General features: G+C 36.6%; 1 protein-coding gene across 1 annotated transcript; it reads left to right on the forward strand.

The window, feature by feature from the left end:
* The first annotated feature begins 38 nt into the window (after nucleotides 1–38).
* Atp5pb (ATP synthase peripheral stalk-membrane subunit b) lies at nucleotides 39–14,794 on the forward strand. The gene is made up of 7 exons (XM_015502173.2): nucleotides 39–190; nucleotides 459–495; nucleotides 6,764–6,909; nucleotides 9,014–9,177; nucleotides 9,562–9,687; nucleotides 12,416–12,595; nucleotides 14,393–14,794. The coding sequence occupies exons 1-7, from the start codon at nucleotides 151–153 to the stop codon at nucleotides 14,468–14,470; spliced, it is 771 nt and encodes a 256-aa protein (XP_015357659.1). The 5' UTR covers nucleotides 39–150; the 3' UTR covers nucleotides 14,471–14,794.
* The last annotated feature ends 6,036 nt before the right edge of the window (nucleotides 14,795–20,830 follow it).

Below are 20,830 nucleotides of genomic sequence, written 5' to 3' on the forward strand. Positions count from 1 at the left end.
GAAGGGGGGGGGGATCGCCAGAGGAAAGCTGAAGAGGGCGCGATATTCTCTTCTCGCGAGACTTGTAAGCGGCCATCTTCCTCCTGCCCCTGACAGTCTTTTCTTGGGGTCACAGGGACACGAAGCCTGGTGCGGGGACTTTTGGTGACCATGCTCTCCCGGGTGGTATTTTCTGCCGCCGCCAAAGCAGGTGAGAGGTGCAGACCCGGGTCTGGGCTAGCGGGGTAATTGGAAAGAAGAGTGTCTAGAGGTCACAGGGAGGGGAAAAGTGGGTGAGAAAAGCGGAGCGACATTTGGGCCTGAGTGGGGAGTGATCGCTGCACTGGGAAGAGGCTACAGGGTCTCGGGGCACTGGAAAATGGTGCATGGCTTGTAGTGTTCCGGCTGCTCGGAGACTGAGCACGGGGCAAACTAAATTTCATATTGACTTTGCTTACCTGCATCTTCTGTATCTGCAGCTCCCTGTCTCAAGAATGCAGCAGTCCTAGGACCAGGGTAAGTATGAGGAGTGTAGTTCTCTCTTTTGCCCTTGTTTACCACCTCATTCCATTCTCTGTTTCTTCCTCTTAGCTTTAGGTCAGATGTTACCTTTTTGCATAATTTTGAGACACTTCAAACATGTTCCTGTAACTGCCAGGAACGTTATCATATCACCTAATGACAAAGACTTTAAGAGAATAAGTATCTTACTAGACCAGAAACTGTTTGATGTCTTCTATGCCCCGCCCCTCTCCCTGTGACCTTCAGCTACACATAGCTGACACAGCCTAAATAGAGCGTACCCAAGCCAAATTTTGTAAAATAATAAAGTGAATCGTGTTGCTTTCAGTGCCCCCTCCCCCCGCAATTCCTGCTTTTACTGCTGGATCCTAAGAATCAGAGAAATCATTAATTGATTCAGTAAATGTTTCCACTCCATAACCGTAAGTGCAGTAACGTGTAAGGCTGAACTCTCCGGCAATCTAGGCATAGAGGCAGCTATTGAGTACTGTTTTAGAATGAGGGTTCCTAAGGTAGAAAAGGTTATACTTGGCTCACCACTTAGTAATTGTGAGATCTTATTTTGCACACCTGTAATAAGATATAATAGTACATTGTGGTTTATGAGGATTAGGAGACTTGATTCCTGTGAAACTAAAAACAGTGCTTGGCACATAGTATGTGCTTAGTAAATATTAGCAGGTGTTACTATTAAAATTATTTCCTCAAACATGTCAGTTTGGAACTGGGGATGCAGCTCAGTAGGAGAGCCCTTGCATACCATATGAAGCCCTAAGTTCCATCCCCAGCACCACCAGAAAAATGTCAGTTTTCTTTGAGATTTCTTTTTTAACTCCCAGACTTAATCCTAAAGCTTGCAAAATTTGATAACTACCTTTTAGCTATAATATGCTACTTCTAATTTATCAGAGAAAAAGAACATATTAAAATTATTGTGATATAGGTAATAGGTTAAATAACTGTGTATAAAAGATATAAAGAACATCCTTCATTTTCTTTCAACACTCCATCTCCAGCACATCAGCAAGCCTCTTCCTTCAGATTATGTTTTGATACTGACAACTTCTTCCATTACCACTAGTACTGAAGTGTGAACCATCATAATTTTCACCTAGCCTGTTTTCAATAGCTTTTTTTTTTTTTTTCTTTTTTTGTACTGGGGATTGAACCCAGGGCTGCTTTACCACTGAGCTACATCCTCAGCCCCCCTTTTTTTTTTTTTAACTTTGAGACAGGTTCTCACCAAGTTGCTGAGGCTGGCCTCGAACTTGTGATCTTTCTGTCTCAGCCTCCCAGGTCTCTGGAATTACAGGTGTGCACCACCACGCCTGACTTTGTGTCTCTGTTCTTGTCCCAGTAGAACCCATTTTTACATTAACTAGAGGGATTATGTCAGACTCTATCTGAAACCTTCAGAGCTCCTATTCCACTTGAAATAAAATGCAAACTAAGCATAACCCAGAAACCCCAACATGAATCAGAACCATCCTACCTCTTGATTTCCTCTTATTACTTTTTTTTTTAAGCTCATTTTTAAGTTATACAGGCCTTGCTGTTTCTCTGAACTGCCAAGCTCATCCTCGCCTTAAGGTCTTTGTGCCCGTTGTTCTCTCTTTTCCCCAGTTTGTCAAATGTCATCTGACCTCCTACCATAAAGTCTTTCTCCTCCCTTGCTTCCTATGTCCTAACCTTCCATTTTCCATTTTCTTCACAGCACTGATAGCTGTCTAAAATTGTATATGGACATGCACATACTTCTCACATCCCCATGAGAATGTTGAAGACTAGGACTTAAGTCTGTTCATTGCTGTGTTCCTAGTGCCTGGCATAAGTAGAAAGTCAGTGTTTTGTTGATTAAGTGAATAAATGTTAGCCGAGGTTTGGGGATGCCTTTATAAAGTATATGCTTGAGGTGTTCTGAAGACTGGTTGATTTTGGCAATCATCATTAAAGAAAAGGCATACCAGGCAGAAGGAGCAGCATAAGGCAAATGTTAAGTATTTCCATACGGATGGTGGTAGGAAAATGAGGTTTAAAACTTGACAGGTACTGTGTCATGTATGCTATATTTAGTTTATTTTCTGTAGGTAGAAGAGAGCCCATTGAAGAGTTTTCAAGTCAAATTTGCATTTTAGAAACATTGGCAGATAATATAAAGGGGATAGATTTAAGGAATATTTAACAAGAAGCAGAGAGATCAGATTTTGGATTCTTACAATAAATTGAGAAAGAGATGATACAACCTTCAACTAATGCAGGCAATTGGGGAGAGGATTTGTGTGACCTAAAGCAAGTTCTCCAGTGCTATAATTTATGTCAGTGGTTTTAAATGTGGGGAAGTTTTGCTCTCCACGGGACATAAGAATAGTTTACAAATCTATTGATTAATGGTTCAAGCCCAGTACTGGCTATATTTAGAATATTGTTGGAAGAAAAGTGGGGTAGGACTGATCACACACACCTGGGATAAGAAGTGGATTTATTGTCAGGAGCCTGACAAGGCAGCTCTGCACATAAAGAGGGACAGCAGCAGCAAGCGAGAGAGAGCAGTGGCAACACCCCCTTGAATGTTACTTTTATAGGCTAGAATCATGGCCACGTGCCAGAGGCAGGTTTAGTCTTGACTGACATAGTAAGCATCTCCTGATCTTGTGGAAGGCAAGTTTGTTTCTTGGGAACAGAGACAGGCAGTTTTCCTGTCTCAAAGGGGGAACAGGGAAACTGGCATGTCTCTTTATCTTATCAAGGAGAGAACAGGGAACGCAGTACATCCCCATCTCAGGGGCCAGTAAGTTGTCTCCCATCTCTCACTAAGAGAACAGGGAGAGACCAGCATGTCTCCAGGCCAGTAGGTTTTATCTTGGGCTACTTTATATTTCTTGGGAATAAGAATAGTATTCATAAAGTGGGGGTGGGAAGAAGGAAGATGGCTGCAATTATACTAACAATTGTGTTCAGTTCTGTATACCTCATTTAAAAAAAAATGTAGATTCCTTTTTGTGGTAAGTAGTCAGGATTGTGATGGAACTGAGATATTTAACCCAGATATATGAGTATTATCTTACATAGACGTTCCAAGGATGTAACTGAATTTAAAGATGAACATAATTAGAGCCCAACATTGAAAGTTCTGTTTTACATAGTTCACACATTGTTTCCTGATTCACAGCCCAACAAAAGGAATATTCAAAAAGTTCAAAGTTCAGGAACTTACAACACAGCAGGCATGGAATAGCTATCTATTTAAATAGAACATTACTATTGGCTAAGCATCAATCTAAGCACATTATATATTAACTCATTCCTCAAAACAATGGGTTTTGGTTTTTTGTTTGTTTGGTTGGTTTTTGTTTTTTTGTTTTTTGCAGCTTACATAAGAGAAATCTGAGATTATAAAAGCTTAAAGTTAAGGAAGTCGGATCCTAGGCCAATGTGGTGAAGATTTGAGCCTAATTTTTCTTCTATTAGGCACAGGGTCTCTGTTTTAGTGCCTAAGTCTTTGATCCATTTGGAGTTGATTTTTGTGCAGGATGAGATAGAGGTTTAATTTTATTTTGCTACATACGGATTTCCAGTTTTGCCAGCACCATTTGTTGAATAGGGCTATCTTCGCCAATAAATGTTTTTGAGCCCTTGTCATATGAGATAACCATATTTATGTGGGTTTGTCTCTGTCCTCTATTCTGTATCATTGGTCTACAAGTATATTTTTGGTGCCGATACCATGCTGTTTTTGTTACTATAGCTCTATAGTATTGTTTAAGGTCTGTTATTGTGATGCTTCCTGCTTCACTTTTCTTGCTAAGGATTGCTTTAGCTATTCTGGGTCTCTTATTTCTCCAAATAAATTTCATGATTGCTTTTGCTATTTCTGTGAAGAATGTCATTGGGATTTTAATAGAAATTGCATTAAATCTGTATAACGATTTTATTAGTATGGCTACTTGACAATATTAATTTTGCGTATCCAGGAGCATGGGAGATCTTTCCATCTTCTGAGGCTTTCTTCAGTTTCTTTCTTTAGTGTCTGTAGTTTTCATTGTAGAGGTCTTTCACCTCTTTTGTTAGATTGATTCCCAGGTTTTTGTTTTATTTTGTTTTTAAGGCTATTGTGAATGAAGTAATTTTCCTAATTTCTCTTTCAGTGAATTCATAGCTGATGAATAGGTATGTGTTTGATTTATGGGTGTTGATTTTTGTCCTGCTACTTTGCTGAATTCACTTACTAGTTCTAGAAGTTTTCTGGTGGAATTTTTGGATCTTCTAGATATAGAATCATGTCATCAGTAAATAGTTGTAGTTGGAGTTCTTTAATTTCTTCCTTTTGTCTAATTGCTCTAGCTAAAGTTTCAAAAATGATGTTCAATAGAAGTGGTGAAAGAATACATCCTTGTCTTGTTCCAATTTTTAGCAGGAATGCTTTCAATTTTTCTCCATTTAGAATGATGCTGGCCTTTGGTTTAGCATATATAGTTTTTACAATGTTGAGGTATATTCTTACTGTCCCTAGTTTTTCTTGTGTTTTGAACATGAAGGTGTGCTGTATTTTGTCATATACTTTTTCTGCATCTATTGAGATAATCATGATTCTTGTATTTTAAGTCTATTAATACGAAGAATTATGTTTATTGATTTCTGTATGTTGAAACAACCCTGCATCCCTACAATGAATACCACTTGATTGTGGTGCACTATCTTTTTATTGTGTTTTTGTGTGCAATTTGCCAGAATTTCATCAGGTATATTGATCTGAGGTTTTCTTTCTTTGATGTGTCTTTGTCTGGTTTTGGTATCAGGGTGATATTAGCCTCAGAGAATGAATTTGGAAGGGTTCCCTCCTTTTCTATTTCATGGAATACTTTGAGGAGTAAACAATTAATGTGAGGAGAGAGCCTTTAGATGGGAGAAAATCTTTCTCACATGCACCTCCGATAAAGCATTAATCTCTAGCATATATAAAGGTCTCAAAAAACTTAACACCAAAAAAAAAAAAAACCCACAAATAACCCAATCAATAAATGGGCTGAGGAACTGAACAGACACTTCACAGAAGTATAATTGATCAACAAACATATGAAAGTGTTCATCATCTCTAGCAATTAGAGAAATGCAAATCAAAACTACTCTAAATTTTCATCTCACTCCAGTCAGAATGGCAATCATCAAGAATACAGCAACAATAAATGTTAGCAAGGATGTGGTTAAAAAAAAAAAAAAAAGGTATATTCATACATTACTGGTGGTACTGCAAATTGGTGCAACCACTATGGAAAGCAATATGGAGATTCCTCAGAAAATTGGAAATGGAACCACCATTTGACCCAGCTATCTCTCTCCTTGGTTTATACTCAAAGAACTCAAATCAGCATATTATAGTGATGCAGCCACATCAGTGTTTATAGCAGCTCAATTCACAATAGCTAAACTATAAAACCAACCCTAGGTGTCCCTCAATAGATGAATGGATAAAGAAAATGTGGTATATATGCTCAGTGGAATTTTACTCAGCTTTAAAGCAGAATAAAATTATGGCATTTTCCAGTAAATGGTTGGAGTTGGAGACTATCATGCTAAGCAAAATAAGCCGATCCCCCCAAAACCAAAGGCCAAATGTTTTCTCTAATATGCAGATGCTAATTCACAGTAAGGTGTGGGGGGTGGGGGCACTAGGGAAGAATAGTGTTACCTTAGATTAGGAGGAGGGGATGTGAGGATAGGAAAGATGGTAGAATGAAATAGACATTATTACTGTATGTGTATATGTGACTACATGACCAATATGATTCTGCAACATGTACAGAAAAATGAGAAATTATATCCTATCTATGTATGATATATCAAAGTGCATAAATGCATTTTACTGTCATGTATAACTAAGACAAATTTAAAAAAATTTTTTAAAAAAAGAAAGCTTAAAATTACTTGCTAAAAGTCAAGTAGCAGGTCTAGGATCTTAACCCAGAGAGCTTACCTACAGAATCCATTTTCTTATGTATTTTACTGCTTAATAATAGACATACAAAGTGCTAGATGGGTGATCTATGAGGCTTATAGAAGGGATTCCAGTATTGGGTGCGAGTTTCAGAGTGTAAGTCATTGTCCTTGTCACACCTAACCCTTTTATTTTTAGTCCATTCTTTTCCCATTATGATAATGAGAAATTGCCTCAGTCTTCAATCCCACTCATTGTTTCTGCTGATTGTTCATACATTGTATTTTCTTGGAAGAAGAGGTTTAAAATTTGTACAATTATTACCCATAGGGTATTGCAGGCAACAAGGATCTTTCATACTGGGCAGCCACGTCTTGCTCCTCTACCACCTCTTCCTGAATATGGAGGAAAAGTTCGTCTTGGGCTGATCCCTGAGGAATTCTTCCAGTTTCTTTATCCTAAAACTGGTGTAACAGGTGAGCATATGTCCAGTGTTTAATAGTATATTTGGATGGTAGCACTAAAATCTGGTCAGTTGGGTTTTTTTTGTTTAGTTTTGGTTTTGTATTGTTAGTCAATAGGAAAGCAGGTTTTGAATGAGACTTTATCCTTAGTCCTCTACTAAGTGGAATACCATCCAAACTGCTTTTTACCCTGGTCATCCTGACATTTGCATATTTGGCTGTTTCCTGGAGCTTAGATACTCACAACTTAATCAGAACTCTCTTCATGCTTCCAGATCCTGCCTTCTAAGTTCATTTCTTCTGGGGTTATCTCTTATTGGATGTTGCACTATCCACTTGAAAAATCATCCTCTATACTGTTCTTTACTCAATTCCAACAAAACAATTCTCAGGAAGTTATAACTACTGTAATTCCAAAATATGTCCATCTCCAAACCATTTTTCTCTCCCTCTTCCCCTCTGCCATCATTTCTGACCTGTTCTATTTCGATATACCCTGCTTCCATTCTGGTCAGTTGTTTTTGAAAAAGAAATTTTGAAGGTGATTTAGTATGACATTTAGGTGCTCTGACTTGTCTTTGGAATGAATTTATTTGGTATTTTTAACTTAATTTTATAACATTATTTCCATTTGTTGTGATATACCAAATTTTTTGAATGCCAGTTCAATGCTAAGCACTATTCTAGGCACACTGTCAGATAATAAAAAGAGCTATGGATAAAAATATAATCAAATAAAGCAGAAGAGACTACTAAATGTTGTGTGCATACAAAAACAAATTGTACCATCATTTTCAGTTCTTATAAAAAAGCAGAAACTTTCAAAACCTTATATCTTTATAGTGAATATGACTTCACATAACAGTACTAAATTCTTTCAAGATTTCTTGAGGATTTACAGGATTTCTATGAAGACATTTTTATTACCTAGAAGAACTAGAAAAATAATTTGCTGAGGCTGTTTTCTTGAACCTGGGTTCCCTGATTAAGTCAGCCTTCTTTCTTTCTTTTTTTTTTTTTTAATTTTTTGATATTTATTTTTTAGTTTTTGGTGGACACAACATCTTTATTTTTTTATGTGGTGCTGAGGATCGAACCCAGCGCCCTACGCATGCCAGGCGAGCGCGTTACCACTTGAGCCACATCCCCAGCCCAGCCTTCTTTCTATACTGTCTTTCTTATTGTGTCTGATTAAGTTTAGGATTCTTTGTGTTACATGCACTGCCTTTCTTGCTGTAAGTAAGTACTGTTGTGACCAGAGCATTAGAAATCAAAGGTGTTTTTTAACCCTAGTGTTAGATGATTAAAATGTTATATATGATAGGCCTTTCTTGCAAATTTACATTTAAACTTATGTACTAAAGGGGATTTTTTTTTTTTTTTAAGAAACTTGGAACTTTGTATGAGAAATAGGTAAAATGTATTTGAGACTGTAACTCTTTTACTCCTATAATGTATCCTAACATTGTTATTACTAGTGCTGCCCAGAAACACTGTAAAATGGTACTCTAAAGCCTTCTTGTCCTAGCTTGACATCTTCTGAGGCACAGAAAAAAAGCCTAAAGAAATGTTTGTGTTCTAAATATGGTTTGTGTCTTTTCAGAACTCATAAGCTGGTCTGGTTTTTTGTTTTAAAGATAACTATATTTGAAACTTTATTATTAGATGTTGTAGAAGTTGAGCAGAATTCTGATAGTCTTCCTTTTATGTACATATGACTTCATTTTAGTTGTTTCTTGCTTGTTTCCTATGTCAGATTGCAATTTAGTAAAATATAGGAAAGGAGTAGATAAACTTTGTCCTGTTCAATGTTCCCATTCAATAAATAATACAATTTACTGGACATATGACTTCAAGAAAGTATCCTGACATCTTTGTAGAAATAGTTCCTGTTTGTTAAGTTATTCTGCTAAGTGCTTCATATACTTTATTTCTCACTTTCATCAGTCCTTTCATCCATTCAATTCTGGTGTTTTGTTTTTGAATGTGATTATTTTAAATCATTACTAAATTTTGCTTTCAAATAATTAAATGTAGAAGTATCTTTATACCCTGCTTTATTTATATTTACATTTAAATATTTAACATACTTAAATATAACTCTTTCTTCTTTTAGGACCCTACATGCTTGGAACTGGGCTTATCTTGTATTTTCTATCCAAAGAAATATATGTGATTACCCCAGAGACCTTCTCTACCATATCAATAGTGGGGTTACTCGTCTATGTAATTAAAAAATATGGTGCCTCTATTGGGGAATTTATTGATAATCTCAATGAGGTAAGAATCATAAACTTTATTTCCCATTTTAGTCTATAGCAGAAACATCAAGGCCTTCTAATGATATTTTTTATATGAATGGAGAGGAAGAACATATAGAAAAAAATCTGTGTTAGTATTAGTTATCAATCTGAGATAATTTTTTTTAAACCTACTAAACTCTCCAAATTTTCCATAGTTTTGTTCATTCAACAAGATACTATGTAACTCTTCTGTTAGGACACTTCTTTTTAACAATTTATGTATTCCTATTTGTTTCTTTGTGGGTTTTTTCATATGTTTTTTCACATATGAGGGGTATAACTTTGGGGAAGCATAAAATGAATCTAGTTTTGTAAGCCTTGGTGCTTTCACTGATCTTTTTTGTTAATATCATAATTACAGCAAAAAATTGCACAACTAGAAGAGGTGAAGCAGGCTTCCATCAAACAAATCCAGGATGCAATTGAGTTGGAGAAGTCACAGCAGGCACTGGTTCAGAAGCGCCACTATCTTTTTGATGTCCAGAGGGTAGGTTTCACTAGTTTCTAAGGAAAATTAAATTATTCATTTGTATGCGTTAAAAAAAAAACGAGCTACCAGGCATGGTGGCGCACACCTGTAATTGAATGGCTTCAGAGGCTGAGGCAGGAGGGTTGCGAGTTCAAAGCCAGCCTCAGCAACTTAGTGAGGTGCTAAGCAATTTGAGACCCTGTCTCCAAATAAAATACAAAAAAGGGCTGGGGATGTGGCTCAGTGGTCTTGTGATGCCCCTGAGTTCAATCCCCAGTACCAAAAAAAAAAAAAAAAACAAGGAAACGCAGGGCTAGGGATATTGTTCATTGGTGGGACACTTGCTTAACATGCGTTAAGGCCATAGATTTGATCCCCAACACCACAAAAGAAAAGAAAAATCACAATCTCTTAATGAGGAATAATTTAATAACTATATTGGGCGTATTTTATTTAGAAAAGAGAAGATTGGGATAGAAGTTGGCAATTACAGCCATTTAGACATTTAAGGATTGTCATCAAAAAATAATTTTAAACTAGGGGCTGGGGATGTGGCTCAAGCGGTAGCGCGCTCGCCTGGCATGCGTGCGGCCTGGGTTCGATTCTCAGCACCACATACAGACAAAGATGTTGTGTCTGCCAAATACTAAAAAATAAATATTAAAAAAATTNTTTTTGGCAGACACAACATCTTTGTATGTGGTGCTGAGTATCAAACCCGGGCCGCACGCATGCCAGGCAAGCGCGCTACCGCTTGAGCCCCATCCCCAGCCCACAATATCTTTATTTTATTTATTTATTTATTTTTATGTGGTGCTGAGGATCGAACCCAGGGCCTCACATGTTCTAGGCGAGTGCTCTACCTCTGAGCCACAATCCCAGCCCAATAATGGTATTTTTTTATGATGTTGACAGCATATTTAGAATCCAAAATGTTTAACAGTTTCCAAAATGAGGAACATATTCAAGTATTTTGTCATTATTTTTGTTGAGCCCTGTATTTTATGCCTAATATGTAAAAGATGCTCTCACAATGAAATTTTATATTATAGAAGCACCTTTGAAATGAACAATGCAGTGCTAAAATAGGGTGAGTTATCTGAAATATTAAAGATATACGTCAATAATTTTTTGGTCTGGTTTCAGTACCCTTTGCATCAGAGTTGGTGTAAGTCTTTGGGCCAATTCCAAGACTTATGAAATCAAAACCTCTGTTAGGGGCTAAGAATCTGTATTCTTTTAAATAGGGTCCCTAAAGCACATAAATGTCTTAAAATCTTAGAAAATATTAAAGCCTCTTTCTATATATATTGAGGTTAAAATTAGAGAATGCTTCTTGTCTCATGTATAATACTGCTTCAGCACACACACACGGATATGTAGATTGTACCCTTTTTTAAAAACCAAGTCAGAACTTGTAGCTTTTTCATAAGTCATATGACAGTCATTTAATATATATTTGTTGAGTTCTTCCTATGTGAATACTGTGGTGGTTAAGGCAGGGTATAGAAAATATATTGGAGAAAGAAACAAAATTTCTACTTTATACAGTTTATTTTCTAGCCAATCGGGGAAGAACAGAAATAGTTGAGTAGATGTAAATGTCAATGGGTAGTAAGCACCAGGAAGGACAGTAAATTAGTGTTGTTAAATCAGTGTTAAAGCAAAAGAGATTATAGGATGAGGGAGTTACTATTTTGTAGGGTGGTCAGGAAAGGCCTCTATTTGAGCAGAAAGAAATGGTGGTACAAGCTATGTGAATTTCTGAGGAAATAATATTTCAGAAAGAAGGAAAAAATAAGTGCAAGGGCCCTAAACCTGGAAGTTTTCTTGGTATATATAGTCCTGGAAAAGGTCAGGAGGTCAGTGCAGCTAAGGCAGGATGAGTGACGGGAAGAATAAAAGGAAGTAAGGAAGAGAGTGGCCAGAGGATAGACTTTGTAGCCTGACTGCCTGTATTCGGATCTTGGCTTCACAATTTATTAGCTCTGTAACCTTGGGCAAACTCCTCAACTTTTTGCCTCAGTTTTCTCTCTAAAATGGATATAACAGTAACTATCCCATAAGTGGTTTAAGATTTAATTGAGGGGCTGGGGATGTGGCTCAAGCGGTAGCGCGCTCACCTGGCATGCGTGTGGCCCGGGTTCGATCCTCAGCACCACATACAAATAAAGATGTTGTGTCCGCCGAAAAACAAAACAAAACAAAAAGATTTAATTGAATTGACACACAAGAGTGTTTAGAACATGGCACGTACTCAAAAACGATTAGCTATTATTTGACTAATCGAGTATTTGCACATAAGTAAAAAGACAAATGTACAATCTTTGCTGCATTATTTGTTGAGAAAAAATTAAAAGACCTAATTTATTAATAGAACTTGGTTACATGAGTCATAGAACACCAATATGGTAAAATCCAATTAACTTAAAATTAAAGTGGGCTTGCATTTCATAGCTAATAAAAGTGAAGTACATATACCAGTTTAGTAAATATTTCTGGGAAAGAATACAAGAAATAAAGGAAAATGGTAGCCTGTGGGGGAGCTGGGGAAGACTTTTTCCTTAACCGCCTATACTTATAAATACATTTTTACCACATGCTGTTATAATTATTTTTACTATATGTTATATTAAAATAATTATATCTAAAATAACAGGAGAGAGACATTCTAACTGTATCCTCAGAGCAGAAGTATTACTTTAAACATGCAAACATTATTCATCATTTCTTAATTTTTCTCCAGAATAACATTGCTATGGCCTTGGAGGTTACTTACCGGGAACGGCTACATAAAGTATACAAGGAGGTAAAGAATCGCCTGGATTATCATATCTCTGTGCAGAATATGATGCATCGAAAGGAACAGGAGCACATGATAAACTGGGTAGAGAAGCACGTGGTACAGAGCATCTCTGCACAGCAGGTATGTGATTTTGTAGCTTTTTCTAGTATCTCTCAAAGCAAGTTTCTCATAATGCTTTTTAAAGGTAGAAATAGCTAAAAATGAGTCTTTTAGCTTAGAAATAGCAAGGTGAGTCTCGTTTATAACATTTTTGGATGGTCGTGGTCTAGACGGTATCTGCACAAATTCCAAGGCTTTCCCCTTTTCTCAAAGTTTGTTTACCACAGGTCATTGAGAATACTGGTTGTAGGTAGCATTAACCAACATTTTATTTCTCTTTAAAATGTAACATAAGCCCCTTCCGTTTCCTAATTCCACAATCTCCATTCCATTTCCATTTTTCTAGCTAAGTCTTAATTCATCTATTTTGAACACAAATGTTTTCTACTATTGAACAGAAATGTTTTCTGTTAATTGCTTAAACCGTATTTGTTTTTTCTTTTCTTTCTTTCTTTCTTTTTTTTTTTTCTTTTTGAAGGGGGTTAGTTGGTTGTTGTTGCTGTTTGTGTTCTTTATTTACTTAGGACTTGATTTCCTCTTTCCAAGATAATAGCACTGAATATTGACCAGGCATTTCTGGTCATGTCCTACATAACCTATACAAAATCAGAACAACAATTCCATCATCTGGCTCAGGTCACACTCCTATAATCTCAGTGACTTAGGAAGCTGAGTCACGAGTTTCACAAGTTCAAGGCCAGCCTTATCAACTTAGTGAACTCTGTCTCAAAATGAAAAATAAAAAAGCACTGGGTATATAGCTCAGTGGTGTGGTGTACCAGATTCAATCCAAAAACAAAGCCTATCAAAATTTGATGGGCTGTTTTTATTTATTGATTTTTAAATAAATTGTTTTTACGTAAAAGTTACATACATACTTATTCAAAGAACTTGAAAAAATAGCCAGACACAGTGGCACGCACCCATAATCCCAGTGACACAGGAAGATTGCAAGTTCAAGGCCAGCCTCATTAACTGAACTAGCGAGACCTGTCTCAAAAAATAAAGTCCCCAGTACCCTCCTTTAAAAAAAAAGAAAAATACAAAAAAAAAGAAAAAATAGAAAACTACTGCAGTCTGGCTGGGCACAATTCAGGAGCCACTTGTCAAGCAGAAATGAACTTTATTTTTAGAACGCACACAGGGCACCACACTAGCTCTTCAGGAATTCCCTCAGAGCCCAACTGCCACCAACCGCTTCCAGCGAGCCACTCAACCCCCACTCCTCCCACTCTTGAGGCCGATTGGCTGGGTCGCATGGGCGGAGCCAAAAGAGGCCCCCAATGAGCAGCTCCGTGGTCTGAAAGGGCAGGGAAACAGCCCAGTGAGCATCACTCAGAGGAGCCAATCAGCTGGCAGCTGGAAGTTTGCTGGGGCTGCTGTGAGCCAATCAGCTGGAAGTTTGCTGGGGCCACTTCGGCTGTGGCTCTCAACAGAAAACTAATAATTATTTTCATTCATTCTTAGCATTTTTTGTATTACTAGTGCTTATTGGGTTGTTTTTTTCAAGATCAGTTACAAGCCAACATTAGGGACAGTTGACTATAGGAGTATCTGTCTTCAAATTCTTTATAGATTTCACTCAAAAGTTGTGAGCCAAGGAACTTTAATTTACTCCCTGGATTTACTTTTAAAATAAATTACATCTCTTCTGTTTTAAAATAATTAATTTTATTTCTAAATTTTTCTAGTGGTCTTAACTATATTAAACCAGTATCATCTTGAGTTTCTGGTCTTATAGGAAAGGTGTTTTTTAGAATTATAATATTTATACTCTGCCATGTAGGTTCTAACTAGATTTCTCTTTCTTTATCACAGGAAAAGGAGACAATTGCCAAGTGCATTTCAGATCTCCAGCTGCTAGCAAAGAAGGCTCAAGCACAGCCAGTTATGTAAATGTATCTGTCCCAGTTGAGACAGCTACACACATTTGACTGAATAAATGAAAACTAGTCTACATGACAAAATCTTTCTCTATTGCTATCTATTGAAATTACAGTTTACCTTTCCTAAAAAAGAAAAGTTCTTTTAATGAGAAAGCTAAATCTGTTGGCCAGTCAGATAGTTCTCATCATTACCCTGCATTTTGAGTTGTTCTTTGATTACTTTTGAAAAAGCAATATGCTTTTATTAAAACATTGCTTGGTGAACAATTACCAAGTAACAATTTGAATTTATAGTTAATCCCATCATCTTATAATAAATTGATGATTAAAACAAGATTTTTCAAGTTTTGTAATTCTCTGAGGTATAATTTCAGCATTTATCATGAGTAAAACTTAAAGATGTCATTGATTAATATCTTAGAAAACTGTTGGTGAGCTATTTCTAGCTAATGGATAGGTTATGAGAAATGTAAAGCTTTTAAGTACCCAGACTTAAAATAACTAAAGGAAATATTATAAATCAAATCATATCAATAACTTTATTAAAATTTCAGTAGAATGCCTATAGAAAATATTATAGACCCAGTATACTGTCATGAAATCACTTAATGATTTCCAGCACTACAAAAATAAAATAAGAAACCCCACTCTTAATAGTGGAGTTTACCCTATTCTCAATAGCAAGCATTTTTTTATAAAAAGAAAAATCACAAATGTGTTGGAAGGAACGTGAAGAAATTGTAACCTTTGTGTGCCATTGATAGAAATATGAAATGGAATGGCTACTATAGAAAAGTAAGTTTCTCAAAAAATTAAAAATAGAATTACTATATGATCCAGCCGTCTCGATGTGATAGTACATACCTTCCAGCTTCTCAGAGACTGAAGCAGGAGCAACACTTGAAAAGCTCGAGGTCTACCTAGGCAACGTAACAAGACCCAGTTTCAAAAAAAATAAATCAATAAAGGATCTCAAAATTCTTAGTAGCATTATTCACAATATCTAAAACAGAAGCTGCCTTAGTGCCCATCAACAGATAAATGGAAAGCCAGATGTGGTATAGCTATACAATAGAATATTTGGCCTTAAAAGGAAATTCTGACACTTAATACATCTTGGATCAACCTTGAGGATATTATGCTAAGTTAAATACACCAATACAAAAATGACAACTCAGTGAGACCCTGTCTGTGGTTCTACTTGCTGTGAGTTACTTCCAGTCAAAATCATAGACAAAATACAATGGTGATTGCCAAGGAATAGGGAGTTAGTTAAATGGGTACATGCAGAGTTTTTGTTTTACAAAATGAGTTATGAAAACAAAATAGTGATGGTTTCACATTATGAATATGGTAAAACACCACCAAATGTACACTTAAAAATGGTTAAGTTTTATGTGTATTTTACCATAATAAAAATTGAAAAAAAAATCCAGCAGATAAATCTTAAATTTCTTCTCTTAGTAGATCTGTCTGCATTTAAGTCTTCTAAACTTACCCAAAGATTTATTTGTACTGAAGTAGACATTCATCTGTTTTGAACACAGATAAGAAGCAGCTGAAAATATGGATCATGTAATTGCTATTTTCATTGACTTACCAATTATAATCCAATCATTTGGGTCAATATTGATGACTAATGTATCAATCTAATATAGAAATCAGTTTGACACCTTTAAGAGATTTTGATTGGGTCAACAGATTATTCATTTAACAATAATCCAAACTATTCATTTAACAAAGAATTATAAAACATTATATAGCTGGGCACAGCGGTGCACACCTGTAATCCTAGTGGCTCAGGAGGCTAAGCCAGGAGGATCACAAGTTCAAAGCCAGCCTCAACAAAAGTGAAGCGCTAAGCAACTCAGTGAGACCCTTTCTCTAAATAAAATACAAAAAAAAAGGGGTTGGAATCTGTGAGGTGAATAGACAGCCTACATCTTGGGAGCAAATCTTTACCCCTCATACATCAGAGCACTAATCACTAGGGTATATACAGAACTCAAAAAGCTAAACACCAAAAAAACAAATAATAAATGGGCCAAGGACCTGAAGAGACTTCTCAGAAGATGATGTATAATCAGTTAACAAATACATGAAAAAAATGTTCATCATCACTAGCAATTAGAGAAATGCAAATTAAAACCACTCCAAGATTTCATCTCACTCCAGTCAGAATGGCAGCTATAAGTTTTGCAAGGATATGGGGAAAAAGGTACACTCATCACTACTGGTGGGACTGCAAATTGGTGCAGCCAATATGGAAAGCAGTATGGAGATTTCTTGGAAAATTGGGAATGGAATCACCATTTGGCCCAGCTGTCCCTCTCCTAGGTCTATACCCAAAGAACTTAAAAACAGCATACTACAGGGACGCAGCCACATCAGTGTTTATAGCAGCACAATTCATAATAGCTAAACTGTGGAACCAACCTAGATGCCCTTCAGTAGATGAATGGATTAAAAAAATGTGGCATATATACACAATGGAATATTAGAGAATAAAATCATGGCATTTGCAGGTAATGAAGTTAGAGAAGATAATGCTAAGTGAAGTTAGCCAATCCCAAAAAAAAAAACAAATGTGGAATGTTTTCTTTGCTATAAGGAGGCTAATTCATAGGGGGATAGGGAGCGGGGAGCATAGGAGGAATAGATGAACTCTAGATAGGGCAGAGGGGTTGGAGGGGAAGGGAAGGGCATGGGGTAATTAATGATGGTTAGTAATGATCATTACTAACCAAAGTACAGGTATGAAGACATGAATTGTTGTGAATATACTATGTATACAACCAGAGATATGAAAAATTGTGCTTTATATATGTAATAAGATTTGTAGGGCTGGGGTTGTGGCTCAGTGGTAGAGCGCTTGCCTAGCATGCATGAGGCACTGGGTTCAATTCTCAACACCACATACAAATAAATAAAATGAAGGTCCATCAACAACTTTTTAAAAATAAATTAAAAAAAAGAATTGTAATGCATTCTACTGTCATATATAAATAAAAAAAATTTACATTAAAAAAATAGGACTGGGGATGTGACTCAGTACTTGAGTGCCCCTAAATTCAATCCCTGATACAAAAAAAAAAGTTATTTGTGCTAAGCAACAAACTGCCCTGGTCATACAGAGACAAAAACAACTACCTCAAAAATTTTTTTAAAAATCTGAGAACACAATAAGAATTCGCAATGATAACAGATTTAAGCACAGGGTGCTTTAAGAGGACAAGCACCATTTTAAGCAGTCTAACCAAGTTAGTCATTTCCCTTGTATTAATAAGTCAGGTCAAGGTTCAAACTTCTAGAATATATGTTTAAGGGATTTGACTTCACACTATCGTGAGAGCTACTTAAGTTAGACTGTTGTCTTTGTTTCTGATGCTGAAGTCCATCTGGCAGTCAATTAAGGAAAGATGGATGCAAAGTGGAAGGCAGTAGGAATGATAGGAATCAGGAAAGATCACAGCCCAGACTGAAGCCCATGTCAGTTTTTATTGTCTCTGATTTTAGTGATGTAGTTGTCCTTCATCACAAACGCCTGTTCCAAAAGTTAGAGGAAACTGAAGTTATGATCCAGGTTAAGTATGGGAAGTTGCCAAGCTACCACTTTTGAGCCAACACAACATGTACGAACTTCACAACCACACTCCACCCCCGAATCTTGCTCAAGAGTCTTGTGCTAAGTTACGATACACCTATTCTAGTCACATTTGGTAACTTCCTTAAAGTTACAAATTTCAACTAATTTTTTTTATAAATTTGTATTATTCTGGTTAGATCAGAGAGATTTGGCTTAGTGTTTTCATTACAAATTGTAATTCCTATAGAGCCACACACATACAACTTTTGAACTTTTAATTTCGCAATAAGTAGTAATGGCTAAAATTTACTGAAAATTTCAGTAAAATGTGTGATTGTTTTTTCTTTATGTATAAATTTTATACTGTATAAAATTTATGTATAAAATTTATACTTTATGTATAAATTTTATTGCTGTTGTGTCTTTAAGTAATTTTTCTAAGGTATTTGAATAGATTTCTGTTGAAAACTTCAGTGTCAACATTTTTATAGTTTGTACTAAAATCATGGTATAAAAATTTTATGCATAAATCAGAATTTTAAATTAAAGTATTTTTCTTTAAAAAAAAAATCTTGTCTTCCCTAACCAAAACAGTCAGGGAAGAGAATTATGGAAAATAGTTCTATCTAACCAAGTTAACACATAATAAACCATCACAATAAGCATCATATCAATAAATGTTAACTTGAATGAATAGTATTTTAAAATTCCAGTCACAGAGAGACAATGGAAATGTTCAACAAAACATGGACAGAGCAAAAAGATGACAGGCCAGAGGGGAAATGGTGTTTGAGCTGACATTTGGAAGAGGAAGTTAGCCTATCTTAGAGAGGGCAGTATTTGTGATTGTAGAGAAGATGTAGTGTAATATTTTTAAAACTCTAAAGAAATCAAGAATAAAATACAAATCATAGGTCTTTAAATGTTGCGCCTACTTATATTTTGTTCTAAGGACACCAGGGGACAACCACCAGTTTTAAGCAGAGAAGGAATGATAGCTAGATTTTCCTTTCAGAAAAATCACTAGTAAGCTGGATGTGGTGGCACATACCTGTAATCCCAGCAAACTCAGGAGGCTGAGACAGGAGGACTGCATGTTCAAGACTAGCCTCAGCAACTTTCAAGGTCCTAACCAACTTAGTAAAATGCTATCTCAAAAAATAAAATGGGCTATGGATGTAGCTCAGTGGTAAATTGTCCCTGGGTTAAATCCCCAGTTCTTTCCTCCACCCTACCCCACCCCACCCCAAAGAAAAAGAAATAGCACTAGTAAACACAGGACAGTTTGGAGAGAGAGAGAACAACTAGTCAGGTTGAGTCATTCTAGCTAAATGATATTGAAAACCTTGACCAAAGGCTTTGGCAGGTGAAAAGGAAGGAATTGGTGAGAAGTACTAAAGGCAAGAGTTGAAGACTTGCCTGAGGAGAAAATGGAAGAAGGGAAGCATCAATTTGAGTCTCTTGCTCGAGAGAGAGTTAAAAATGGGGGAGGAGGGAGTACTATTTACTATGGTTCAGAATACAGGAGAAACTTTCAGGGAAAAATATAGCTAAGTATAAAGTATGAAAGAACATCAGTGTTTGAGGGATGGCAGAGTAAAGCATCCTGCAAAAGAAAGAAAGGTCAGTCATTGGGAAAAAATGAGAAGAGTGTAGTATCATAAAATTGAGAGTGTGAAGTTGCACTTATGAAGAGTCAACAGTAACCAATTTTGCAGGAAGATGAAGGAAAGGACTGAAAGTGTCTATTACAGATAATAGCTCAGGAGTCTCTGATGGCCCTTCTCAGAGTAGTTTTGTTTGAATGGTAGAGACAGAAGAAAGATTGCCCCGGGGTTACAGGACCAGAGGACAATGAGGAAACAGACTCATGGAGAAGAATTTCCAGAAAGTTACTCCTCTAGTAACCAGAGAGAGCAAAAGGTTGACTCAAGGGAATGTTCTAAAATGAGGGAGGCTGGAGCGAAGGAAAAGTCAACAGAAGGAAAAAGAAAATGAAAAGAAACAGGAAGATAGAGGTAGTAAAATCCCTAAGTGGGCCAATACATTCAGCATTCCACAGAGGGAAACTTCCTCCATTGACACGAGAAAAGTAAGGAGGGATCTTCAAAGAATGAAGTTTTCCACTGGGAAAACAGGAAGCTCATCCGTTAGTCATTTATAAACAGCACCTCGTGGATCAGGCACTGCTAGAAATTAGGATGAGAAAATATGATATCCACAAACCTTACAGTCTAGCGATCACGACACTAAACAACATCAGTGTTCTTAATGTTAAAACGTGACGGGGCACATATAATAAGTGAACTAGTCTGATCCAGGAGCTCATAAAAGGCCTTCTGGAACAAATTGTAGTTAAATTGACATCTGAAGGATAAGAGATCACTTGAGGGAACCGCTTATATAAAGACCCTGGGGTCTCTACCATTAACACCCCCCCAGCCACTTTAGCAAAAGAGATCATGATAGGATGCATCTTGTGTTTAATCACCTCTCTTGATTGCGTCAAGGGCCACAAGGAGTGACTGGCCTGGACCATCTAGGCTTGTGTAAGCATGCTCTATGATGTCCACACAATGAAACCCCCTAACAAAATATTTCTCAGAACGCAGTCCCCTTGTTAAATGATGCATAATTGTACACATTTTGCTTGAATTTAAAGAACCTCACCATCAGCCTCTAATATATCTATCACCTCCCACCCTCTACAAATGCCCCATTCTTGAATTATGCTGATATCCCAAAGGTGCATCACTTGAATCCCAGCAAACCATCCTGGTCCTG

This window comes from Marmota marmota, unplaced genomic scaffold (assembly GCF_001458135.2).
Source record: "Marmota marmota marmota unplaced genomic scaffold, marMar, whole genome shotgun sequence".
NCBI classification, from domain to species: domain Eukaryota; kingdom Metazoa; phylum Chordata; class Mammalia; order Rodentia; family Sciuridae; genus Marmota; species Marmota marmota.